The sequence below is a fragment of the Emydura macquarii genome, unplaced genomic scaffold, assembly GCF_026122565.2.
Source record: "Emydura macquarii macquarii isolate MOO-44397 ecotype Brisbane River unplaced genomic scaffold, CSIRO-AGI_Emac_v2 contig_2636, whole genome shotgun sequence".
Lineage (NCBI taxonomy): Eukaryota > Metazoa > Chordata > Testudines > Chelidae > Emydura > Emydura macquarii.
In genome coordinates this window covers 33426324-33453923 of record NW_027132773.1, presented here as the reverse complement: position 1 = coordinate 33453923, position 27600 = coordinate 33426324, and the positions used below count along the sequence as shown (strand labels likewise).

The window sequence follows — 27600 nt, the reverse complement described above, 5'->3', positions numbered from 1 at the left end:
TTGTTGACATAGGGTTATAGTATCTGAGTTTAGGTTGATTTAATAGAAAAAGCTCTACATTCCTATGCAGTGTCTGTAAAACACCCATATTGCTGTATAGCGAAGTGATATAAAATTTGACAAATTTACAGTAAAAAAGATATTTTATGGCATAAGGATCTGAGGTGAAGTTGTTTATCTAATTTTAATTATAAATTTCCAGAAATGTGCTTATTTGTTTAATGTAATAGTTTTTAATACTAGTGTTTTCTAAACATGTATAAAATCACATTTAAAATAGTTATGCCTTTATTTATGCTGAGCAATTAGATTCAGTTTCAATATTTTTTTGTGACGTCGTGTTCCACTGGTTCACTTGATTTTAACACATTTCTGAGGTGCCTTATTTGTCCTCTCTGCTGGGCATAAGTTTTATGAAAAGTGTTTTTAAAAAATTGCAAATGAGCTGACCAGAAAGGAAACTGATGATTCGAAGTGTTCTTTGTATCTGAGTCTTTGGTCAGCTAAGCTCACATCTCATATGTAATAACACATTGTACTTACAACCCACTGATCTACCTGGTATTAAATAATAAAAGCTATCCAAAAACAAAAACATTAACTGAGTTGAATGCAGAAGTTCTATAATGACTTCAAACAGTATAAATATTGTCATCTTAAGCCAAATATAAGCTAAACAGATATATTTTGACCGCTAATATTCTTTATTATAGCCTAGTTTACAGAGTAAAAACGAGAGTCCTGTAGCACTTTAAAGACTGACATATTTAATTTCCGCAGGCATAAGCTTTTGTGGGCTTCAACCCACTTCTTCAGATGCAAGAAATAGAAATCAGATAGGAGGTATATGTGTGTGTGTATATATATATATATACATCAAAGGGTAAGGAACAACAATGGGGAGTGTGGGCGTTAGCAAAGTCCATTCAGTTAGAGTACATGAGGCCTATTCACAACCATTGATTAGAAGGTGAGAATGTGTGAACAGTGATAATTGCTTCTTGTAATGAGAGAACCTTTCCAAGTCCCTATTCAGACCCAGTTTGATTGTGTCAAGTTTGCATATGCGTTCCAGCCGTGCAGTTTCTCGCTGAAGTCTGTTTTTGAAGTTTTTTTTGTTGAAGTATGGCAACTTTCAAGTCCAGCTACAGAGTGTCCTGGGAGACTGAAGTGCTCTCCGACTGGTTTATGGATGTTACCATTTTTTATGTCTGATTTCTGTCCATTTATTCTTTTGCGTAGTGACAGTCCGGTTTGGCCAATGTACATGGAAGAGGGGCATTGCTGGCACATGATGGCATATATTACATTAGTAAGATGTGCAGGTGAATAAGCTCCTTATGGTGTGGCTGAAGTGGTTAGAACCTTAACAGATTATTGCCCTAATCTTACATACGCTACAAAATATAGAGGTAAAAGTACTCTGCACACACATTTAGCATATTCACACCACTCTTGCTGCTAGATGCTTTTTCAATGAATCATTTTGATTACCATGTTGGTGTGTGAGCTCTGGAAATAACTTTCTTCTTGCTTTGTCTTCTTTTGAAAATAGTTGACAGGATCCTTATGTGGTGTAATGGAAGCTCAGTGATTATTGAACAAGAAACATTGTCCTTTCTTGAAACTAAATGTATTTGGTGTGGCAAGAGTGGGAAGTGATCATGAATGTTGAAAAATGGTCTCAATTCTTCTCTGCATCCAAGCTCTGCTTGTTGCAGGCTTTGGGATGAGGGATAAGGGTTCAGTGCTTGGGCTGGCATTAATTATAATTCTGATCCGCCATGCCCCTGGCCACTTCCAGCCTGTGCCCGCCACGTCTGCTCCTTTCCTTGTCATGACCCCTCTGCTAAAATGGAGGTAGGGTAGCATAAATTGGGCAGCTGCTGCCTCTACCAATACTGCTCTGTGGGGAAAATATTTACTCACCACTTCCAGCTGGAATCTATGTACTGTGCACCACCTGAGCAACGCAAAGTGAACTGATAGTACTGAAAAATCTAGGCCAGTATTTGTGATATTTCTGGAGTCAGTGTGGAACTGGTTCTACAATATGATCACTCCAGTACAGGGCAATGGTAAATATCTGTAGCTGGCATGGTATTGTAGTATATGCAGAGCTAGCGGATGTAAGATGGAGTTGACCCTTTTATTATATACACTGAATAATATGCTGTTAGAATGTATCCTGTCACTTTCATATTTTCATTTTGATAAAATTTATGGATTTACTTTTTTCTTGCATTTTGGTATAAGAAAGTTAAAATAGCAAGAAGTTGTAGGTTGATATTTTTGGCTATCAAAAAAACCAAAAAGGATCAGTATGATCTCACACAGCAGTAACCTTTTCTTAATTAAATCCTGTATACTATTGGCTGTGAAATCAATGATATTGAGAAAGCAGTGGGTAATTAGGCTCTTTTGAAGTGTTCCTTTAAAATTGACTGTGAATCAGATGCTCTTTTTCAGAGAAGGGGAATAGTTGTAAATGGAAAACACTTCATTAAATTTTGTTTACTTGCAGCAGACTTGAAAGTGTGTAGTCAAAGGTGAATGAATAGTTTGTTCTCTATCCACTTAAATACTTTGTGTGTTCTGTTTCTTAGTTTTAATCTTTATCCTTTTGCCACTTGAATTGGGAAAACACAATCTTCAAATTTGTCATATACATAGTGCAGAATAAAGTCTAGTGCCTTTGTATTGTTTGGAAGATATTTTGGCTTAGAAATAAATTAGTCATTTAAGAAATACCTGCTATGCTTGGTTACATTACTTTCATCCACTATTTAAGCACTTTTTGAAGTGCATTTGTCACCCACATGCTTTATACTGCAGCATTTCTGTTTGTTTGGCCCAAAGAAAGGGGGGAGAAGCAATGGGGAGAAAAAATGGATTTTAGTTGGAATACTCTGTCTGCACACGTGCAGAGACTAGGACTGGGCAATTCAGCCAGAAGGGCACATGCAGAGTTTGGGCATAAGATTTCATTGTAGGCAATGCACCTGGCAGGTTACGCATAGTCACCCTCTGAGAACTGAGCCAGTCAGGGAAAGGAGGAGGAAGGCTATACATTTAGGAATTAAAGACAGCCCTGTGGACTCAACAGTTGATAGATCTCTTGGCCTTGAGTGAATCTGTTGTAAGGGCTGGGTCCCAATACCTGTACCACTTTGGATGTAGGCTACAGATTTTTGTTTTGACCAACAATTGAGAGGACCTGTCAACTATTAACCCAAGAGCTGGAATGCTGCTAGCTGTGGAGATCCCCAAACTTTTTTTTTGCTTGACGGGCATCTGAAGTGTTTGACAGGACTGAAATGCTGCCATTCTTCTCAAGCTCTGTTGAGTTGAGGTGACACACGCCTCATGTTATGGCTATGCTATAAAGACTACAAAATTATCTTCAAGAGGAGCTCAGAAGGGAACATGTTGATGTGTGTGCTAAAATATAGAAATGTAGATATTTGGTTGGAACCTTATATTTGTACATTTATGACAGCAACAAAGTGGGGAAGTCTATGTAAGGAACACTATATTTACTGTCCAATAGGTTTTGTTTACAAATTAATCATAGTATTCTAAATACAATTTATAGTGTTTTATATTTGTTTTCTTTGCATTAAATCTTTGTTTTATTAAGAGTGTATGTACTCTGTCTGAAGATGACTGGGAACTATTAGCACCTGTTTACCAGGGTTTTGCCTACAATGGCCATGAAAATTAACTTTGTGTAATGGTTTCTGAAAAGACAGAACTCTAGCCAGTTTTTCAGCAAAGAGTTATACATAATATTGCCTCAGCATCCTACAAATTTCTCCAAAAAAAAAAAAAAAAAAAAGGGGGGGGGGTGGGGGGAGGTTTGGCATTTTAGACCAGGGGTTCTCAACCGGTGGTACGCGGAGGAAGGCTTGGTGGTACGCGAGGCGCACCCTGCCGCCGCCGCCGAATTCTACCCCGCCGCCGCCGAACTCCCCCTACCCCTCCGAAGACGCGTATCATATCGGTGTCTGCAACCCTGCTGCCGCCGAATCCCCCCCCTGCCGCCGCCGAATATGCATCTTCTACTGCCACCGATTCTCCCCCCACCCCCCCCTGCTGCCGCTGAAATTCCCTCCTCATGCTGGGTTTAGGCGGCGGGTGTCAGCTCTCACAGGCAACTGAACTAAACTGATTGCATGTGATATTTTCATATTGACTTTCCAAAAATCAAAGGCTATTCATAGTTCCTTCCCCTCTCCATAATCACCATGGGTTGACTGATAGGTCTTCTGAAGCCCATGGCTGTGTCCTCCTTGATGGGGTGCTTTATACCACTTTGTGACTCTTTATAGGAGTAATCACCCCAGGATCAGAAGTCTCATTGGAAATAGTCATTTAATTAAAACCTGTTGATGGTGGTAGAATGGTTGCTAAGTGCTGGTCTACACTAAAGATTAGCTTGACCCAACTATGTTGCTCAGGTGAAAAATCCACACCCCCAAGTGACATAGTTAAGATGATGTAAGTCCCCATGTAGACAGCACTAGGTTGACGGAAGAATTCTTTGGTCAATTTAGCTACCACCTCTCGAGCAGGGGGATTATCTATGCCTTGGCAGAACCCTTTCCATTGGTGTAGGTGGTGTCTACTACCCTGAAGCACTAAGGCTGCAGCTGTGCCACTGTATCATTTCAAGTGTAGACAAGTCCTAGCTCTACCAACCTCTGAATGTGGAGGAGAAGCTCAGCTGTGTGACAGGCAGCATTGTTTACCGCACTAAGATGCGTTCCAATCCAGGTTTGGATGAGAATCTCTCTATGGTCTTTGACAAGTGACTTAAATTAAGAATATTGGGTGAAATCTTGGCCCCCAGTGAGATTGGTGACAAAACTACCATTTACTTCAGGTGGTAAGATTTAATCCGTTAAATATGCATACATTTGGTTTATATAAAATGTCACATGTACATGCAAAAGTTGATATTTTGTACACAAGGGTATGTTTTACTACTGAACCCTAATTTGTGCAGAGGCAGGAGAGCAAAGGGGACAGTAATAGTTAATGTGGGACAAAGTAGGAGAATAGCCCATAAGGTTATTGAAAGTATGAAAGAGCAGGAGGAGCAGGTACTACTTTTCAAAGAGGAAAATAAAATGAACAGACAAGAATAATATAGGAAAGTCATGCAGGCAGAGGGAGTCGATCACATAGGGAAAGAGAAGGACGATGAAGTAGAAGATGGTAAAAGCAGCACTGACCTGTTAGACTAGTTAATTTATTTCCTAGCAGAAGTCTTATCTTAGTTGTGAAGGGAAGGAAGGGGTGGCTACTTCTGCACACTTGTTACAATCTAATAAAACACTCTTCAAATGTTCTTTTAACATTACAGGTGCCTTAGAGATGTTTGAAAATCTGTCTTTTTAAAAAAATGAGATTAAATATTGGAACATCAAATTCTCTTTTTTCCCAGTTAGGCTTGGTCTGATTATTTGTCATGGTGTCCAATACTCATGGGTTCCCAGCGTCTAATATTTGAAGTCTCTCTAGAAACAAGTTTATAATGGACTGATCTGTTTTTTGCCAAACATGGTAACATTGATCCTAGTTCCTGGAGTCTTATTTATCAACAGAATAGGCAGTAGCAATATGGCCATGCAGATTTCTCTGCCAATGTGCTGCCAAATTCAGGGGGAACTTTTTTGCTAGGATATTTTTAATAAAATCATTGTTTTGATATCTTACGGCTTGTCTGCACTTGAAATGCTCAAGTGGCACATCTGCTGTGCTGCTGTAGTGTTTTAGTGTAGACACTATCTATGCCGATAAGAAGGATTCTCCTGTTGGTGTAGATATCCACCTTCCTGAGAGGTGGTAACTAGGTCTTCATTGATCTAGTGCTGTCTTTATAGGGACTTAAGTTGGTTTAACTTCATCACTTATGGATGTGGATTTTTCATACCCCTTAGTGACATAGTTAAACTGACCTAATATTTAGTGTAGACCAGGTCTTGTATTTTGTGGATCTTAGTGTAATTCTGATTTGCATTATCTAATTACTAAAAACATTAAAAACAGCTTAACTTTTCAAGTTACTTTGACTTATTTTGTTTTACTGTGTATTGTACTCTATTTTATAGTTCATCTTTAAATAATATGTATTTAGTAGATTGTGGCAAAAAATTTAAAATGAGTTTTTAATGTTTGCAGGAAAAAAAATCTATAAACTGATGCATACAGTCTGTATCTTTCAACCAACATTGAGATTAGAATAGGTAAACAAAAATATTCCACAATGACTAGTGGAACAGCAGAAAGCACAGTTGGAGACCGCTTTCTTTTTGAAATCTGAGAGCCTTCATTCTTTATCAAACTAACTCTGGAGCTCACAGCTAGATTCCAGAAAACTATTTTTACAGATATAGTTATGTTTAGCTAAGGGAGAATTTTCTCTTCATTCTCTGTACATAGACTATGCAAAAATGAATATTTCTGAAGCAGTTCTTTATGTCACAAACTTACTTTACCCTTACTTGTTCTGAGTGGGTAGCTGCCTTTTTGGACTTGAGACCTCCACAAAGATGTGTGCCGATGCTACTCAGTTTTACATTTCAGTGCTTGATTGCTCTAGAGTTTGTTTGATGTCTAGTCTTGGGTGTAATAGCAGCTGGATATTGATACATCTAATTTATTACTTCATTGGTCCTTCATTGTCAGTCTTATAATATCTGTCTATAGTTTCAGCTCTTGGCATTCACACAAGGCTTACCGTTTTGGAGTTACATCTGACCCATCTTTTGTTTTGTTTTTGAATTGCTTATAAATAAAGCTTAGAGTCCCTGCTGCTGTTAGGAAATATCACTAGGCTGTCTCTAACCTTGCATGTGTTAAAATTGTAATGCATAAATTCAGGGCTGACCCTAGACCAAATGGGACCCCAGGTGAGGAGTGTCTTTGGTGCCCTCCCACCCTCCACTTGTTAAACTGCTGACTACCTTATCTTTTTATTGCATTTGTAGCCCAGTTCACAACTTTGCACGATTTGCATGCATAATTTATCCCTGTAATATAAAATGATAAATTTGCATGCTAGGATCTGTAAATCTTTATTTATTCATGCCATATAGAAGCCATATAAATTTTTTCTTCTTAGCTTATAAAAACTTTCTTAATTTTAAGAATAACTGAAATGTATTAATATGAAGAAATTGAACTGTGCATCACATTGGGCAGACCACCATGGCCTAGTGTTACAGTAGGTGACAGCCTTAGAATATTAAGGCTAGTCCTTTTAGCAGAAAATTTTGCTTTTCTCATCTCTGCCCTTGCAAACTGAAGCACAGCATCAAAGGAATCCAAAGATTGGCCAGTGGCATTTTCAAGCAGTAATATAGCAAACAATGTCGGTGTCTCATCAGCCATCATCGACCGAAGATACATTTTAATGAGTGTGAGCTTCAAAAAGCTGCACTCATGACTGTGACCAGCAGTGTGAGCACAATCCTCAAAGCTATCCACACATTAAGAAAAGTGTCCATCAGCGCTGCATCATGAATAAATTGGACAACCTAGAGTGGAGAGTGCTTCCTGTTTGGCAAAATGTGACGGATGTTGTCCAGTTTGACATAGACATCTTTGTCATTAACATCTGAACATTCCCCATGTGTTAGCATCTGGTGAAGGTCCATACAATTGTTCAAGAGTGTTTTTCCTGTCTTCTGGCAACTTACAAAACATACCCCTTCCCCCCGCCTCCAGGTCTTTTTGTGATGCTTCATATGTCTAAACCTTTCTTTGATGGACGTTTGAGCAGTGTCAACAAGTGAGCAAAAAAACTCTCTTGAATTTTTCTTCTGAGCTTCCCATCACCTCATCTCTGCCCTCGTAACCAAACTGTCTCTTGTTCTGATGAATACGAGTTTCCTTGAAAACAGACTCAACTCCTAAGTTTTCCACCATTTCTTTGGTAGCAGTGATAGTATCTTCAAATCCATTGTCTCTGTAGGCCACAATGAAATCAAGACAACTTCTCATCAAAGTAATAGCGGTCGTGATGTCCATCGACTGAGTTTATAATGCCTTGCTTACAACATTTATGTGGAACAGGATATCGTGCCAAACCACAATTGGGACCAGAACTTTGAAGTCAGTGATCTCTTTTGCCAGGTTTTGCACCAAGTGTTGGATTCTGGGCTCAGCTTTACTCAACTGCACCAGTTCCATCAGGGTGTTGTAAACCTCGGTTACTTGGTAGCTCATTGGCCTTATGCTGTCAATGTGGCTCTCCAAGCAAGTATCACTTAGCAGCTTCATGGTCAGATTTGTAACATTGTCCATAAGGGTCTTCTCCCTGATAGTTGATACTGAAAACAGGACGTATGTCCTCTGCAGTACTCTGAAGAGAGATACTGAATCTAAAGAAGATGATGGTGCATCTGACACAACCAGGTTGAGGAAATAGCAGTCACAAGGCACAAAGAAAGCTCTTGGATTCAGTGCAAGGATTCTTGCGTGGACTCCACTGTTTCTTCCATTCGTGTTTGCACCATTGTTGTAGGCTTGGCCGCAGCAGTCCTGAAGCTTTTTTATTCTCATTCAAAATGTTCATAAACTGTTGTTAGACATTTTCCAGTAGAGTCATCCATACACCGGAAACAGATAGTGTTCCTTTATTTGGTTACATCTCGTCTTGTCTTCAACAAATCTTACTGTAAATGACCTTTTTTCACTATGACATATGTCGAGAGTGCAGTCCATTATTACAACATATTGATGTGGCTCAGCAAAGCAAAGTACTACGTTACCAAGCACCTTCCTTGTCATAAGGTCAGTCAATTAGTTTTGAATTGTTTTGCTGCAATAATGGTCCATAGCTTCTTTATGAACTACTCAGTGTAGGTGTTTATGCATGACATGGCTGTATTTCCCAAGGAGCTCTAGTAAACCGAGGAAATTACCATTCTGTTCAGTGAACAACTTTATCTGATGAGCTTCTTTGCAAGGAGGAGGGTAATTGAGATCAGATGCTCGCGCATGTTCCTCCAGTGGTGGCTTTCTACATTAATAATGCGCTGGTATTCTGTATCTATGCATTTATTCAGCTTGAGCATGGACTTGATCTCCATTCATTTGGAGTAGGCCATAAAGTGGCTGAGTGATTTTTTTTTCATGTTGCTTTAGAGCATCAACCTAGTTATGTCAGAAATTGTACCCAGAAAGCTCAAGCAACAATTTGTCCTTCTTGTCAAATATTTTACAAAAAAAAACAATTTGTCAGTTGATTTCAAGTAAATTAGCCAATGCTGATTCAGTTTCTCACAAGTCTCAAGCACTCTTTTGCAGTGTGAAAGTGAGAAGTGTAGCTTCTGCTCATTAACTGGAAACGTCATTTTCTTGATTGTTGCCTGTCCTGTTCAAAATTGTACAATCAATATTGGCAGAGTTTAGGATCGCCAGCCAGAAAGCAGGATCTGATGTATTGATTTGTGGTGTACTGTTTCTGTCATCATACAAGGCTGATTCTTCTTTATCGTTTCTCTCCTTTTCATGTAAACCAGATTTTTCTTTGTCATTATTCTCCTTTATGCCACCAGGAAAATTGGACGATTCTCCATCACTTTCCTCATATTTTTATTCCTTCAGGTAAATTTGCTAATTCCTTAGTACTAGAACTTCCATCATTTACACTTTGCTCCTCAATTTCGTCTGCACTCGGACAATTGCCACTCCCTTGTGCCCGGTCTATGATTGACAACATTCTAGCAAGTTTGGGGAAAATATAGTTCTAAGAAAGTTTGGAAGTTTCCATGAGATTCTCTAAAGGTCCAGAACATTCTAGGAGGTTAGTGAAAAATGAATTCACATATGGAATACCTGAAACACTTTACTTCAAACATTCTGTTTTTCCTTTTGTTGCTAACAGCAACAGCACCCTGAGCTTGGTGCCCTCCAATCCTGGCATCCCAGGCGGTTGCCTGCTCGCTGCCCCTAAATCTTGTCCTGCATAAATTCATAATCTCTCATTTGGTTTATAATCTTTTTTTTCTAAAAATACCATATAAAATAGAATCTCAAAGTTTTTTGACCCTTTCAGTTGTAGGCAGACTAAACTCTCATAGTGCTAGTGCCCTCCAGAATGTTCATTATTTTCCACAATCAGTGATGGATCTCCATGTTGTGGTATTCTGTCCCTGCCTCAAAACAAAAAAAACCCCACCACCCTACCCACCCTTCCAGCTGTTAACCTATTTCTGTTCTTCTCTTTACCATCATCTAAAGTTCCTCTCTTTTAGTTCTGTCTTTGACCTGGTCCAGTCAGACTTCTGCCCTGTATAGCTCCTCTGAAACTGTTTTTGAAGGTCTCTGCTTGCCCAAATCTGTCTTTATTCTGATCTCACTACTGTTTCTTACACTGATCAAGTCTTGTTTTCTCATAGCTTTGCTATTTTTTTCAGGTTTTCTTATATTTCTGCTTGCTTCTTCAGCATCTTGCTGTGGCTTCAAACCTAGTCTCTCTAGGTGTCTCGGGACTTTGCCCTGGGTCCTTTTCTCTTTTCTCTGTAGATTTTCTCAGGGTGATCTCTCACATCAATTACCATCTTTATTCCAAGGACTCTTATAACCTCTCATGGACATCTCCTCATCAGCTTACATTTAACATGACTAAAACTGAGCTCCTTCATTTCCTCCTAAGTGATTCCCACTCCTTTCCTCAAAGATATATGTTACTAAGACCTGTGACATGAGTCAAATTTGACTTCTCCCTATCCCTTAACTTATGTATTGAGATTTTGCTGCTGCTTCTGTAACACTTCTAAAATCAGACCTGGATCAACACTATCAAATTCACATTAGGCCCTCATAATTCCGCGTCTTGACTACTCTAACTTTTCTGACATCCAGATCACCCTCTTCCTATCCATATAAACTGCAGATGCTAAGACGAACGTGAATTTGATACAGCAGTTATGTTTGATTTACTCTTTGGAAGTGAAATAAGGAAGACATTGAGTTTTATCACTACTCTTCTGCAGGGAAGAATTTTTTCCCTTCATTTTTCCCTAACTGACAGGCTCCTTTGGAAATATTGTAATTATTCTGTTTCCTTAATGATTCTCAATTCTTGTGATTTGTAATTGTGGTTCTTTACTGTTTCTATGCAGGGTGCTACTTATTGGCCACTGTTTAGGGTTTTGAAGATGTATCAAATTATGTTGGCTAACAAGGCAACCTCAAGGCAGGGGGAGGAGTTTTGGTAATATGGGGAGGCAGGTACCACGGTGAATGGGGGCAAAGACTGGGAGACAATAGGCACTGGAAAGGAGTAAAGGACAAGAATCTGAAGAGACAGGGCAAGGACTGACTGAAGTTGAGTCAGGGGAGTGACCCAAGCAGGAGCTGGTGGATTTTAAGGATTAGCTCAAATCCCATTTGAAAATCAATGGGACTAAAGTGTGTAAAGTCACTTCCCCAAAGAGCTTTCAGTCTAAATAGACAAAATGCAGCCAAATAGAACTGGGATGCAATTAAAACCAAAACATGATTGGTGAATTTTAGCTCCAATCATTTTAGCGCCTTTTTTCTTTTTTTTTTTTTTTTTTTTTTAATCTGTAGTGTTTTATTTTATTGCTGTGAAGATGTCTAGGGCTTGTAGGCAGTTTAGCAATTGAAGTTTGCTTTTCCTGGAACATTTGTATTGTTTACCATGTTGTACACTCTGCATGCTCTATTAATTGTGTAACAACCTAAGAGGTACAGTATTTAGCTAAACATTTTAACAATAAAACAGGAACCCACTTCACTAATGTAACCTCACTGAGTTAATGTTTGTGGTAGCATTATTATATTGTCTGAGTTCTTGTGATTTCAAATTTGCAACCTTATTTCTGTGATGATACGGCATTTTGCATTTAATTTCATTTAAAAAAAAAAAGAAAAATAAGGGAGGTAAGAAATCACTGGAATATTCCAAGAAGCTCAAATTCCATCTTTGTTTTATGCTTCTGCTGATCATGCACAGAGCTATAGATGTGTTAAAGTTGCAACACAAATGTTAAAACTTACTGGGTTATCAGATTTTTTTTAAATCAAAGTAACTGTTTATTTCTTTGGGCTGCAATTCAAACAAACACACTCTTCATTGTGCAGAGTAATGGGAACAAATTGATCTACCTGTAATAGACCAACTTCAGTAAAGTGTCTTCAAGAGACATCCTGATTAAACATCCTTAAACAATTATATGAAAGAGGATTATACATATAGGAATTAGTTACATTATATACTGGCCAAACAGAGTGCAAACTCTATGGATTATACTCTTCCTCCCAGCAAATGGAATTTCACAAGGCTGAATCATTTGAACCAGGCTCTCCAAATTTATATTTTTTTCAGACTACTAAAGATCTTCCCTTCTACCAGACACTATATAAATCCTACATTCATAGTCTCTGCATGGTATAATGCATCATCTACTGAACAAAAACCTAGAAAAAACAGGCAGAACTTCTCCAAAAGTACAGAGGTTGCTGTATGAAAAGTTGGCATTGACCTAGATTTACCACACTTTTACCACTTTTACCACACTTTTACTATACAAATATTGACATTTTCAGTTGTGGCCATTGTGTTTGCAAAACCAAAGCTTTGGCATTAGGATGTTTTCTCCCCAAGTAAAAGTTAGGATATTTATCGGAAACTATAAAGGCCCCTTCCACATCTGTGAACCTCCGGCCCACACTTCACTTTCTTTGACGTGCTGTGGCTAGCTCAAAGAGCTAAGGTGAAAGGTTCTGGGAAAATGCCTACACAGTTCTCTGGAATTGTGAAATCCCAATCTGAGTTTTCTGCTGCATGACTCCCATACAGTTTTTGGATGTTAAAATTTTCAAACTAGGTCACGGAATTATTCTTCACTAGAGCCACTTGCATACTATGTTTCAAAGTTCAGCTGTTACTAAGTTATTGGTGTGGGGAGAAAAAGTGGCAATTTATTTATACAATGCAAAAAGGACAATTTTAAGCACATTAAAAAGACTGCAGCGAATTTCTTCAAATCACCTCTGGGAAGAGGCCAAGCATGGAAAATTTTAGTCTCAAAGGATAATTTTATTAAATTGATAGAAGTGAGAGGGGTTATAACTGGGGCTTGAGAAATCCACTCACCAACAGTGAATAGAGAGGCTCCCTTTTCGAGAGGAGGGGTTTACCTAGCAAAGTCTGTGAAGTCATCTAAACTCTTCTTAAAAAGTATCTAGCCCGTTTGAATACAAATGAAGCATTTAAAATACAATATAAAAAGTAGTGGTATAAATGAGAATTTATTCAGTAGAACCAACTTATTAATTGGTGATTGCCGAGCCAACTTTGTCCTGCCCTGAAGAGTTTTAACTTACGCAAAAATGAAGAGTGATAGGGATTTGTGCTCGCGTACCCTTGCTTGGCAAATTGTCAGCTGCTGTAAATATGTGTCATTCACTTGATTTGAATGGAGCTATGCCAATTTATCCTATATGAGGATCTGGCCTGCAGTGTGCACAATTTGGTGGTTTCAAGTCAAACTCTGTTTATATCCTGTAACAAAACAAAGACAAGTAAGTCAAGTAAAATAGCTGTTGGCCACTTTCCACTGTCTATGTGCCCATCCAGTGTCATGCACCGTCAGACTGTTCCAAGGCTGAAGCTAGTACAAAATGCTGAGACCTGCTTGTTAGATAGAATTGCATGATGAGAGCACATTTTCCTAGTGCTCCATGATCTGCGTTGGCTTCTAACAATCTTGTGAGTGTAATTCAAGGTTTTAATCTGTAAAACCCTAAATAATTTGGAATCTGGTTACTTGAGAGTTATTTTTTCCCCATGACATATTGCAGTGGTTGTGATCAGCACAGTCACTTCAGCAGGAGCTCTTTTGATATAAATGGGAGGGAACTGCAGGCAGGCTGTTCCTTGTGAGGGGTTTTCTGTTCTGGAACCTTTTCTTCTTTTCTCTTCTTGCCAGAACCGTGATTTGTTGACCTTCTGGGGCACTGCAAACCCATGTTTTCTTTCTCTTTACCCAGGCTTTTCAGGCAGGATTGGGCTGAAGGCTGGGTTACTGTATTCATGGGCAGTCCTTTTGTATAATGACAAAATTGCTGACAATTAACAAAAAGATGCTAGTTTATACCAGTTTCGGATATTTTAAGTTAAGAACATAAGCAGATATCTGCTCATGAGAATGTCATGATAACTAATGTATGTATATGCTAATGAACTTTAGGTAAAAGGATTAGTAACCTATGGGAGGTGAGCACCCCACCATTAGTAGGGTGAGGAAATACTGATAAGGAAGAGGGGTTGAAACCCCTATGCATTAGGCATAGAGTTGTCAGCCTAACACACTGTTAAATCATGAAATTTCTAAGTTTCCTAACAGGCATTGTTATGCATCTCTTGTCATTAAATATTTTTCATACTTTTTTGCTTTCACAACTCTTCATGCATTATATAGATAAACACAGAATTTTTACAAGAAAATAAGAAAAATGCTAATGGCTGGATAGACAATGAGTGGATTGTATTTGGTTTATTTGGATATACTCTTGGAAATTTTTTCTAGAGAACCTATATATAAAGGTGTACAGTATGACTGGAAATGGAAATAGTGTTTTTAAAATTTAATTTAAGATTAAATTTGAGTATCAGAAAGTGAATCATTCTGTTTGGGTTACTACTAATGGTCACCTTTTATTTAACATCAATATACATAGAGTATACAGCAAGTCTCTCTCCTGTGCATATTAATATGTGACATGTATGTTAAATACACCAGGAAACTACCATAGCATATCAAATGTCTATTTTTCCTAAGCCTGTGTATGCCTTCTCATTAAACGGTAGGTTTTTTTATTTCTTCAGAATTATACAGTATTTCTGACTTGTACTTTGATAAACATTATTATTATAAACAACAGTATTAATTTTCTTACATCGGTAAATATTCATTAGTAAAGTATTGTTGGCTTCTCATGAAGTCATTTTTGTTTGACAGATGAATTACGGAAGCTGAGTTGGTCTGGAATTCCCAAACAAATTCGCCCAATCACGTGGAAGCTTCTTTCAGTAAGTTTTGTGCGTGCGAGTGAGTGATCCTCTTAGTAATACTCCAAAATATTGTCTGGTGTTACTGAATGATAAAAGCAAAGAACATGGTTCTATTATTTGTTCTGTTTCAAGTGTGGTTTGTTAAATGAGGAGAAAATGACAATACATACTGTAAATAACTCTAAATAAAAAGTAACCATTTTTTTTTAAATGTTTGTATTGTATTCAAAATCATGTTCATTTCCCATAAAAAATTATAATATATTCCAGCTATGAGTGTTTAGTTAGCAAAATGTAAACTAGAAAATCTGTATTAATAAAGATTTGTGTTTTAACTATTGTCTGTCTGTACATGAACGGGGGGAAAGAGTTGTAAAGCCACTTGCACTGAAAAGAACCAAAGTGTTATACTTTGCATACTCTGGACTTGTGGAAGAGATTTTTATCAGCAAATCTTCAAGAATTTAAGCTCTGTTTCACTTTTTGAGCTATGTACGTGACAGTTTAGCGTTGTTTAATTTTTCAGAGAAGGCTTAGTCAACTTTCCTTTAATAAATTTAAAAAAAAAAAATCAACAGGGAGTACTGTTCAGATTGGAGTCTGATTTCCAGTATTTGAAAGACAATGTCTTGCTAATGAATCCTAAGAAATTTGTCATGTAATGCTTTCTAAATGCAGATGCAGTTTTTAACAGTGAATATTTATTGATTAAATTATTGATTAACTCTAAATAAAAAATAACCTTCATTTTTTTTGTTTAAATGTTTGTATTGTATTCAAAATCAATATTTATTGATTAAATATTCTCTTGCAATTAAAATTAAGCACACAGTGTACAATCACTTTTCTTTTAATTTTCAAAATGTGATGTCAGAGCTTTGAGCTAAGTAATAGGAGTAATGTGAGTTTTTTTTGAAACTGAGGGCATGCTTACGCATAGGAAAGTTAAACTGAGAGATTATTTACATGGGGAGTTTAATTTGCAGCATTTTGAGTTAATCCGCTTTGAAAACGCTTGCATACATTTGAGGGAATTTATTGTAGTGTGCTGACTCTACATTTAGTATGACCTCTGGAGTCCTCTTTCAAAGTGAATTAACTTTGCTGCGAAGCGAGTTAATCCGGATTATTATTTGTATGCATGCAGTGCTGCTGTGTGCTACTTTGGCAGTCTTCCAGTCTCTATTGGACACTGCTTTGTGGGTGACCGTTACTGACCCATCTGTTTACATGCGTGTCCTCCTGTGCTCTGGGGTCAAGTTGACTGGATGCCTCCACCCCTGTTTATAAGATGGTGCACCGTCAGATTTTGTCCATTTGCTCCTTGATCCCAGTTGATCCCGATACCTGTGATAATGCTCTGGAGGGCCCTACAATATGTTTTGAGCAACTACTTGGAGCTATGCCAAGACCCTGAATCTCATCACCATCTGGGAAGAAGCATTGGTGCAGGAAACTCTTGTGGCCAACCAACAGAACAAAGACCTCTTTCTGAATATTATTGGCAGATGTCTACAAAGGCCCATGACTGGGACGCCAAACAGTGCCAGATAAAAAGCAAACTGCCCAGGAGCACCTATTTTAAAAAGAGGGACAACAAGAAGAAATTCAGCAGGGGATGTGTAATTTGTCCATTTTTTGAGGAGCTGCACAGGATTTTATCTGATCACCCAAATCCAGGCAACTTGAGGAGCCTTCACCACCTCTGGACTCCCCCCAGTGAGTATGAGCACCAAGACTTTTATTGGGGGAAAACATGAGAGGACCAGTAAAACATTTCCCTGGAAAGCCAGTATCTGTTTGGGACTGATGCTGGGTAGGTAGAAGGCAAGCCCGTTTCCTGCCCTGCCGTACCCAACAATAAATCCCAGCAGCCCAGACTGGGATTGAGGAGGCTGATCCTATGAAGGGAACCTTGGCATGTCAGTTTTTAAAAACATTATAAATAATTTACCATTTAAGGTTTAATTTGTTATGCTATACTGCTGTGCTAAATTCTGTTCCAGGTGACTCATGGCCGTAGGCAGATGTGAGTTTAGAAGCCTTTCCAAGATCAAGGTCCCTGCTTCCATCGGCCCATGCTGTTTGTTTGTCCCTCCCCACCCTGTACTGCTTTTCAAAATGGCAGCTACTCCAGCCAGGTGGTTGGCCTATGTCTCATCCTAAAGCTCTGTCTACAGAAGGCACATGCCCATGTACCTGTTTCCTTTTCCTTTCTCTCAGCTATCCTGCCCAGTGAACAGCAGCATGCTCCCCCCACTCCCGAAACTCCATTTGCCATGGCAGCAGGCAGCACAGTGCAGCTGCAGCCTCTATCCACCCATTCCCTAGGCAGGTTTGGTAAGGAAAATGTTATTTTGTGCATAATGCAAAAGTTGGAGGTGGTGGTTAGTGTTCTCGCTTTACATGAGGTAGTCATCAACCTTACATGTCTTTAAAGTTACAAAGAGTTAGAGTTCCTGTGTGAATGCCCTGTAATGTGCGTTCTTACAGACTGGTAACAGGTTCTGCAATGCTTGTCTGAAGCATTCAATGTCTGTTTTTCTGTGCACTTTCAACATGCCTGCAGGGGAGATAAAGCAAAATCTAACGCTGAGAAATTGCTCAATTTTTGTTCAGAGATTGAGGAATAGCTGCACAGCCTTCCCGACAGGTATAGACTCCCTTCTACTTCTGCAACACTTCTGGGGGGACCATCGTGTTGAATAACTTGACAGCATATTTCACTGGTCTGCCCTTTCCCTTTTTGAATAAGGCCTTTCTTTGTCTCCTAATCAACCACCTAAGTGTAATGTCATCTATAGTCAAGACAGCCTGAAGAGGATTTAGAGGGGATTACTATCTAATTTGCCCCTCTAATGCCTCTGAACCATATAAGCACCTCAAAAGCTGAGCAAAACAGCAAAACCAGGCTGAGAATGTAATGCCTAACCCCCATCTCCTGCCTGAGAACATAATTCCCAACCCATTCTCTCCTCATTCCCCCTCCCAACTTCCAATGCATAACAGCAAAGCCACACAGCATATACTGCACAGAGAAAACTCCCAATGCATACACCGCTTACCATATCTAAGGCTTTCCCAAGACTGTGAAGAATCTCAGGGAGGTAAAATAAGAAATGCATATGGTTTTCTTTTTTTTTTAAAATGGGCCCTAATACAGCCTCCCTAGAATATGAACAATAACTGCTTGTCATTTATTTTTATTGCCCTCACAGCTATAGCACCTGTACTGGCCAGACCCTCAAGGACAAGGCCCTTATCAATTGCCAAGTGGTTGGCAAACCTGATGGGGGAGAAACCAGAAGACTTGCAATCAATTGTTGTAGAGATCATTACAGAGTCCCCAAAACCTCTGAAAAGTGTGTAGAGTTGGAGGCAGTGTTTGAGAACTAAGAGGGAATCTGACAAAGGAGTTTTTTAGGGAGACCATTGTCATTGCTGGTGAAGAAGAGTGTGGTAGTTTCCAGGGAAAGCATTACCATGGGCAAAGACGGAATGGAAAAAGAACCAATACAAAATAACATGCACTGCAACACAGCAATTTGGCTCTGTTAGGGCAGCAGGCCTTGCTGTTGTGTAAACCAGCACCCAGCTATGTTATGCAGCCCCTAGATGATACAGGCTACTGGGAATGGGAACATCATCAACTCCTCCCTGCTGCACCTTCACTGCACTACTCCCAGAGGCCGTTCCGGTCACAGAGCCCAGTTCAAGGCACCAAGAACAGTGGCACCTGGGACCCCCACTCTTTGGGAGCCTCAATCATCCCTGGTAACTTAGAGCATCAGTGCTCCACATTAGAAGTCCCACACCCCAGAAGAGGCAGAGCACAGTCATATACTTGTCTGTGACTTTAAAAACACCCCTTGCATTTTGCCTATCAGGAATCTGGGCCTGCAGCCAAATGTGGGACCAGCTAATTGGGCTACAGCTAAATATCCTGATTGACTGGACTCCTGACTGGCTGAGAGGCACCAGGCCTGCTCTTAAGCCCTGCAGTAGCACCAGGTCAGGGCTGTTCAACACTTAGGCTCACAGCTGTGGTTAGTCCTGAGCCTGCCTTGTTCCCAGCCCTGCTCCATTCTGCTTCAGCTCTGCTCCCATGTTTGGTTCTGACCTCTGTTTGCAGACCCCAGCTCTGACCCTTGGTGCTCACCCCAGCCTCTGACTCTGGCTCTGGCCGCTAGGCCTGGCCACTTATGCCCTGGTCTGTGACAGTTCGCTGCACTGCACTGTTGCATTTCATTGTTTTGTTTCACTGCTGGTTTAATGAAAGGGTTCTTTGCAGTTAGATAACGTATTGTTTTTAATATATTATTTTATAATTAAAAGCCATTTTTTTATTTTTATTTCAGTTGGCAATTCATTTGTGTGTGTTAATAGCTTATTTCATAATAAAAACCTTTAAGATGTCATTCATAAGGAATTGACAGTTCATTTTACAGAGAAAATTACTAAGTTTGCACTTATTCATAAGGTTTTACAAACACATGTAGGCACACAAGGTACAACTGAGATTGTCACAAGAAGCACTTCCACTGCCCATAAACAACGCTGAACTGAAGGAAAAAAAATCTTCCAACCTTCCCTCCTTGGATTAACAGCTGGATGTATGGCTGCACAATATCAAGCCTGAGACTCAAAATGAGAGTAATAGATGTCCATGACAGCATTGCTCCAGCTGTTTGCATTTTGTATCACACACCTTGCTGGCTACTAAAACCACTCTTTGCACTTCAACCTCCCACACATTGCTTCTCCTTTACTCTCCCAAATATTATGCAAAATACAATGTGCCATTGTAATCTTCAGGACTTTTTTCTGCTGCTTCCAACCTACTTTACAAACAGCACTGTCTCCCTTTCAAATGGTCAAATACACAGTCTACTGTTGTTTTGCAACTACTGAGGCAATGGTTAATTAGTTTGTTCCTTCTGCCTAAACAGTCTGTGAATGGCTTCATTAACCAGGGGGGAAAAAAGGATAAGCTGGGTCCCAGGGTAACTGGAGCAACGTCCACACCATTAATGTCCATTGCTTTCCTGGGGAGCAAACAGGCCTTTCTCCATTAATTTAAATAGAGCTGTGTTCTGAAAGATCCTATCATTGTGGACCCTTCTAGACCACCAAGTATTAGTCTGTAAACCTGCCATGGTGGTTGACCAGACCTTGGCGCGCCATGAAGAAATAGCCCTTTGTGTTTATAAATTCTGAGCCGTGGTGGGGCAAATAATAGACACACTGGCCTCATCAATTGCCTCAATACAATTTGGGAACCCCATGCATGCAAAACCATCAATAACTTCCTGAGTAATACTAAGCTTTATAACCCAATGCAACAATACGTTTTCTCTGACATCACACGCCTGCCTGCTAGTGGCCCTGACCGTGGATCTTCTGATGCCACATTGATTCACTATGGACTGGTAGCATTTGGGTGTGACCACTTTCCAGAGGGCAGTTGCAGTCCGCTTACATGGGACTTACCACTGCAATCTAACGTTAACTCTGGGATTCATTTTGATCACATCTCCCAAATGATTGCATTCACCATCCTGAAATTCTGTTGCCACAGCTGGTCATCCCAGATTTGCAGAACAATCCTTTCCCACCAATATCTTCTAGTTTTCTGAGCCCAGAATCAGTGCTCTGCCCCTGAAGACCCTCCAGCTGGTGGAGGAACTGCTGCTACATCTGCTTGGTAGTGTGGCAGGTGAAGTCCACACCAAATTAATCTGGCTTTGAGCGCTGAAATACAGCCCAATCAGCATCTGTGGCTATGTACACACTGACAGTGGCAAATTCGCCGCTGTCAGATTTTTCTGGACTGATTGAGTGGTCAGTGAAGACCCACTGAATCGATCTGGAAGTCGATGCACTAAATCCACCCCCTCAAGTGGCGTAACGCTGCATTGACAGGCACGCATTTCCCGTTGGTGCAACACAATGAAGACACTGCGCACAATGGAATTTAAGAAGTTGACGGGAGTTAGGCAAGCTATGCAGAGTAGCTTGCGTAACTCCTGTCCACTGCCGCCAAATTTTCAGGTAAGCGTAGACCTGGCCTGAGTTTTGAGCTCGAAGGCATAGCGACACGGAGACTTGTCGGGTCTATGTTGGCCGAAAGCAATTTGAAAATTGTGCTAGCCCGTAAAGGAAGTATTGGGCAGAGACAGATGAATCATGGGATTTAAGAATTTGAACTGGCCTGGCATCCACTGTGCATCCCACAGTGCACAGCAAGAAAAATCCCAGACTGCATACTGATCAGCAGCAAAGCAAAGGAGCATGGGATACCCTCAGAGAATGCCTCGCTATCAGTTCACAGCAAACGGCCGCCATGGGTACACAATGACGCACATCAACAGAGGGCACACTCCTTCCAATATGGATGCTATTACTACAAATTGCGTAATGCACATTTCCTGACACAAAGCAAAATTCCATGTCTTAACACCCCCCTTCCACTCCTCCATTTCTGCAGGCAAGCCCAGAGTTAACTAAAGGTGTGAAGTTAAAGTAATTAGTTAAAGAATATTAAACCCTGTGTGGAGGCTGTCATTTAGAAATAAAGTGGCCTTAGTTGGCTTTATCTTATACATGTGTTTTAATGCACTTTAACGAATGGGTTTTAATTTCACATTTTTAGTTCATTTGGCTTAACTTTCCTGTGTCTCTGTGTAAACATGCCTAAACAGGGTTAAAGCTCTTCTACCCTACTGTGTGAATATGTAGGACCTGTTCCAAATGGATTTCTAGGTGCAGTTCTTGTGCCTGGCTCCCTGCTCTGTCTTTTTATATAGCTTTTCTGTGTCAGGGGTCTTTTAAAAGGCTGTTTTGTTGTGTTCTAATAGTTAAGTAGGGTCTGCCTGGGTCAGTTCTTTGATAGACCATCAAAGAATGGTTCTGGTGACCTTTCCTCATGGAGTTGGTATTTAACCAGTGCTCTACTACAGTTTTATGGAGGTGACAAAAACAAAGGTCCTGACGGTTAATGGTATCAAAAGATCCCATGATACCTTTTCTCATGATAGGAATGTTAATCTTACTGACTAAATTGTATCTTCTAATTGTTACTTTTCCATCTAGTGGTAAATCCCCTCTGCAATATCAATTGGATATGGTAGTCTTCACTTCCTGTTTTAGCTGCTGCATATGGCTGGTGTTACAAAATATCAAACTGAAGAACACTCACTTCCATGCAGGTCATTTATAAAAGAAGAATGATAAACCAAGAACTAAACTGAGGAATGGTAGCAATTTTGATTTGGGATTGGCCAGAAGTCTGGTTTTAAAAAATACAAAACATCATTTGTTTGGAGCAGAGAGAGATCACCTAGTCTCTTAACTCTAACATTGAAGACACATAGACTAAAAGGCAATTTACAATTAACAAATTCAGAGATTTATTACATAGCCAGAGGTTTAATGAGGTTACTGTGTCTGTTTAAAACAATTTTCAGTATGGAACACACTGGAGAGTCAAGAAAATGCTCAGAAACTGTCACTATCATGTCTAATAGAAGCAACACTTTAATAAACAGTCAATCCGTTCTTAAAGTTCAATAAAGAAGTTAAGTGCTACATGCATAAATAGAGTAAACAGCAAGCAGAACTATTATGGCACTCTTTTCTTTGGAATAATGATAAAATTAAAATAGAAATGAGTTGTTAAAGGAATTTAAATTGTCACCATTCTATGTCGTGATGATCCATTTAGAGTTTCAAACTTCTTAAAATAAAACCGAATTTGTTAGGAAACCAGACATGTCCAATTGACAGATTACCTCAATCTCTGAAGCTGAATAACAGCAGAAAATCTCTGTTGCTGAGAAAATATTGGTATTGCTGGGACAACCAGATTAGGTCTCTCAAATTAATTCTTTTCTAATGGGACTGACATCCTACAGAAAACTTTCAACTGTGGAAAATAAATGGGAGACAGAATTCAATACTTAACACAAAGAATTGAGACAGGATGTTGAATGTCAGAGAGTCTGCATCTTGAGGCAAAACTTAAGCTGATGTAACTTAAAATACTTGGAACCAGTTTATATGTCTACATATTTTAAAAGACATGGTCTCAGTGAAATAGGTACCTGTTGGAGGAAGGAAAGATCTGGAGATACCATGTTCATTTTGATAGCCTCCTAAAATAGTAATTTTTTTTTAACGATATAGTAGAACCTCAGAGTCACGAAGACCTCAGGAATGGAGGCTGTTCATAACTCTGAAATGTTTGCAACTCTGAACAAAACGTTATGGTGGTTCTTTCAAAAGTTTTACAACCTAACATTGATTTAATACAGCTTTGAAACTTTATTATGCAGAAGAAAAATGCGGCTTTCCTTTTATTTTTCATAGTTTACATTTAACAGAATACTGTACTCTATTTGGGCTTTCTTGTCTCTGCTGTTGCCTGGTTGCATACTTCCAGTTCCAAACGAGGTGTGTAGTTGACTGGTCAGTTCGTAACTCTGGTGTTCGTAACCCTGAGGTTTTACTGTACATCCTTGGGTTCTGTTATAGTGAGAGTCGGCCATCACCGTATTTTAGTTCTGTGTTAAAGCCATCCATACTTCACGCCAAGCTGTATTTGTAATGTACTTAGAATGGAGGATTTTTTAAATGGTAATAACATTGTGTGAATCTTAGGATAGTAATTTCAGTACTTCCATCATAAAATTGCTAGCAATCAGAGAAAAATAAATTGAAGTTAATACTGTAATCTTCTGACTGGTGGGAGAGGGTGGAATAATGTATAATTGATCAATTCTTAATATTCTACCAAAATACTTGAGATTATTTATCTTTTTAATATGTTAGCTTTTAAAAAAAGAAATAAACAATCCAAAGGAATAGAGTAGAAAACTGTTCAGTGATTGTTTTATGTTACAATATGTAACATAAATATTAGCAATTACAAAGAATAATTTAGTTTTCTTGTTCAATCCTACCACATTGTAAATTTAATATGGTAGTGTTGTGCTTAGTATCTTATTAGTTATACTTTTGTTTGCATTTGCTGTGGTTTAATACATTACGATAACAGATTTTCTGATGAAAGCCAAGTGTTTGTTTGTTAAAGATGATCTATGGTAACCATAGATCAAACAGCTATTTTTTAAAATAACTCATTGGTTAATAAATATGAAAGTAGTCATTAGACTTGAAGGAAGATTTTTACCTGTACTGGTAGAAAATGCAGCATTTAATCTTATTTCTGTATGCTGGTGTGTGGGGTGATTATACAATTAATATTTTTGTCAACAGTCCTTAGTTTGAAATTCATTTTAGAACCATCTATGTTAAGAATGACATCTTACGGAAGCCCTTTTCTTCAGTTTGTATAAAATTTGGAACTGATGAGACAGTGATCATTGTCTCTTCTTTGTAATCCAATAAAATATTAGTGTTGCTTGTTTGAATTGAAACTGCTTTAATTAGATTTCCTGTACAAAGCATCCAGTATTCATTTTATATGCACCTGAATAGTCAAGAAGCATTCCATTTGCTAATTATGGAAACATCTTCTGTCATAGGCTTTGTTTTTAAGAAGATTTATAAATACCTGCATATTTTGTGTTTTCCTTTGATATATAGTGTTGTGTATTTATAAAAAACACTTAGCTGGAGACCTGAACTATCAATTTGGGCAGAAGCAGTGATAGATACTCCATGAAGAGAACAATCTGGCTATAAAAAGATTCAGAGAGCAATGATGACTGTTCTGCTGGTGGAGAATGTTGTTACCCTCTGTCTGAGGGGATCTTCTGTGGTACAGGGAGATGAGTTTAAAGTGGCATAAATATGATTTCTCATGAAGCTGTTAATATAAAATCACATAACACTGTTACTTAGAATCTGACTTCCCAGCAAGACATGCATGACTTGAAGGGCCCCATCTTTCATGGCAAGCCTGCTGTTAATATTTACCACTTAATCCAGAAGGAGGATCAATTTTTAAAAGAACTTATAGCCATAAAAAAGAATCTTAAGGCTTTCATTTTGTTTTGAAATAGTTGAATAAAATCTCTGAAATATGTTGAAGGTTTGAATATACATTTTGCTCTCAGAAGATTTGAACTGCATGGGTATATACATATATACATTTTTTTCTCTTTTAAATGAGAGAGAGGTAGCATGCGGCTTGTTAAAAGATGAATGAAATGAAAAGGAATAAAATGAGGGCCCCACTGATATCTGGTAATTAACAAAATCTTATAGCATTACAATTTTCTGTACTTACTACTTGTGTGGTTTTCTTTTTAGAAGGCAAACATCTGCTCTGAATTTTTTATGAGTAATTACTACTTGTAGAAAAAATATGCTTAAATCCTGTTCTTAAAAATGCACATTCTGAATAAGAATGTTTAAAACTGTATTTTATGTTCAGTTTGAACTGAAGAAAGAAAAAGGACTTGTTTGAAACATTCTTCATGTGGAGATACTTGTTCTTACAATTCTAACCTTTTTAGATCCATCATACAGGATTGTATTTTAACACTGTAATAACTTTACCACGCAGTTTATAAGGCAGATATGAGCAGTTTTTTTTTCAAATCCTAAATATATTTTCCATCTAACTGAATATGACTTTCTGTTCATCTCATCATACTAGGCATCTAAAACATTGATAATAGAAAATGCTGTAGGCATCAAGCCACCAGGGTGAGGAATATTTGGTGGCAGCTAAATGGAACACCCATTTTCCTTCTCCTTCTCCTTCCCTTGCAAAAAACAAGTTGTTTCAAAATAACAAAGAATTCAGTGTTTTGTGTACATTTTGTTCTAAGTTCATTAGAGAATTTATCTTGGGCAGCAACCTATTTCTGCTTTTTAAAAAAACTGAATAAATATTTTTTATCTGAAAGTTTGAAATATAAATTTCATATTGAACTTTAGCTTTCGTATTCCTGTAAAAAATCTGATTAAAATGTTTTCAGGGTTACATTCCTGCCAATGTGGACAGAAGAGAAGGCACTTTACAGAGAAAACGAAAAGAGTATTTTGCGTTTATTGAACAATATTACGACTCCAGAAATGATGAAAGTCATCAAGACACATACAGACAGGTAGAGTAGCTAACTGAAAATCTCTTAACCTACATGAAATGTTTATTTTAAAAGTTCCATGAATAATCTTTTTGATAACATGTTTCAGTATTTTCTATATTGCTTTATTACTACTTCATAGATAGGCAGGATATTTTTATGTAGCCATATGTTCAAGAATTATTTTTGTGCTTTACCATCATTAAATCTAGTAAAGATTGTTCAATAATATTGAAGCATCTTTAATTGAGCTGTAATTTAGAAAAGTGTTTATAATTTTAGCTCTTTGCTTGTAAAATGTTAAATATTAAGATTTTAAGTCATTTAGGGCTCTCTGATATGCAGTGCTGCCACTTCCTGCACATAAGGGGAAGCATGCTTCCCAGAGCTTCCCTTCTCACATGGGGGAAGGGAGTGGGAGAGGGCGGAACTTTGACTCTGCTCCACAATGCACCTGTTGGCATAGTTGCTGAGCGTATGTTCTGACAGATACACATCATACTTTACTTTCTCTATAAAATGGATAGAGAACTGGCTAGAGCAACAAGTAGTGATCAATGGCTCCGTGTCTAGCTGGCAGCCAGTCACGAGTGGAGTGCCCCAGGGCTCGGTGCTGAGGACGGTTTTGTTCAACGTCTTCATTAATGGTCTAGAGGATGGGGTAGATTGTACCCTCAGCAAGTTTGCAGATGACACTAAGCTAGGGGGGTGGTAGATACCCTGGAAGGTAGGGATAGGATACAGAAGGACCTAAACAAACTGGAGGATTGGTCCAAAAGAAATCTGATGAGGTTCAACAAGGACAAGTCGAGTCCTGCACTTAGGACGGAAGAATCCCATGCACAGCTATAGACTGGGGACCGAGGGGCTAAGCAGCAGTTCTGCGGAAAAGGACCTGGGAGTTGCAGTGGATAAGAAGCTGGATATGAGTCAGCAGTATGTCCTGGTTGCCAAGAAGGTTAATAGCATAATGGGCTGCATTAGTAGAAGCATTGCCAGCAGATCATGGGAAGTGATTATTCCCCTCTATTCGGCATTGGTGAGGCTGCATTTGGAGTACTGTATCCGGTGTTGGCCGCCCGCGCCCCTCCCCCCCGGCTACAAAAAGGATGTGGACAAGTTGGAAAGAGTCCAGTGGAGGGCAACAAAAATGATTAGGGGGCTGGAACACAAGACTTATGAGGAGAGGCTGAGGGAACTAGGCTTGTTTAGTCTGCAGAAGAGAAGAATGAGGGGAGATTTGATATCAGCCTTTAACTACCTGAAAAGGGGTTCCAGGGAGGAAGGAGCTAGGCTGTTCTCAGTGGTGTCAGAAGACAGAATAAGGAGCAACGGTCTCAAATTGCAGTGGGGGAGATCTAGGTTGGACATTAGGAAAAAGTTTTTCACTAGGAGGGTGGTGAAGCACTGGAATGGGTTATCTAGAGAGGTGGTGGAATCTCCATCTTTAGAGGTTTTTAAGCTGCTGCTTGACAAAGATTTGGC

General features: G+C 38.9%; 1 protein-coding gene across 7 annotated transcripts in view; it reads left to right on the top strand.

Moving 5' to 3' along the window:
• TBC1D22A (TBC1 domain family member 22A) overlaps positions 1-27600 on the top strand; it is a 422295-nt gene that overhangs the window by 49837 nt on the left and 344858 nt on the right. For all 7 annotated transcript variants that reach the window (XM_067564390.1, XM_067564388.1, XM_067564386.1 and 4 more), the window contains 2 exons: positions 15006-15076; positions 26008-26136. In XM_067564390.1, coding sequence (XP_067420491.1) covers positions 15006-15076; positions 26008-26136 — 200 coding nt within the window. The remainder of the gene's footprint in view (positions 1-15005; positions 15077-26007; positions 26137-27600) is intronic.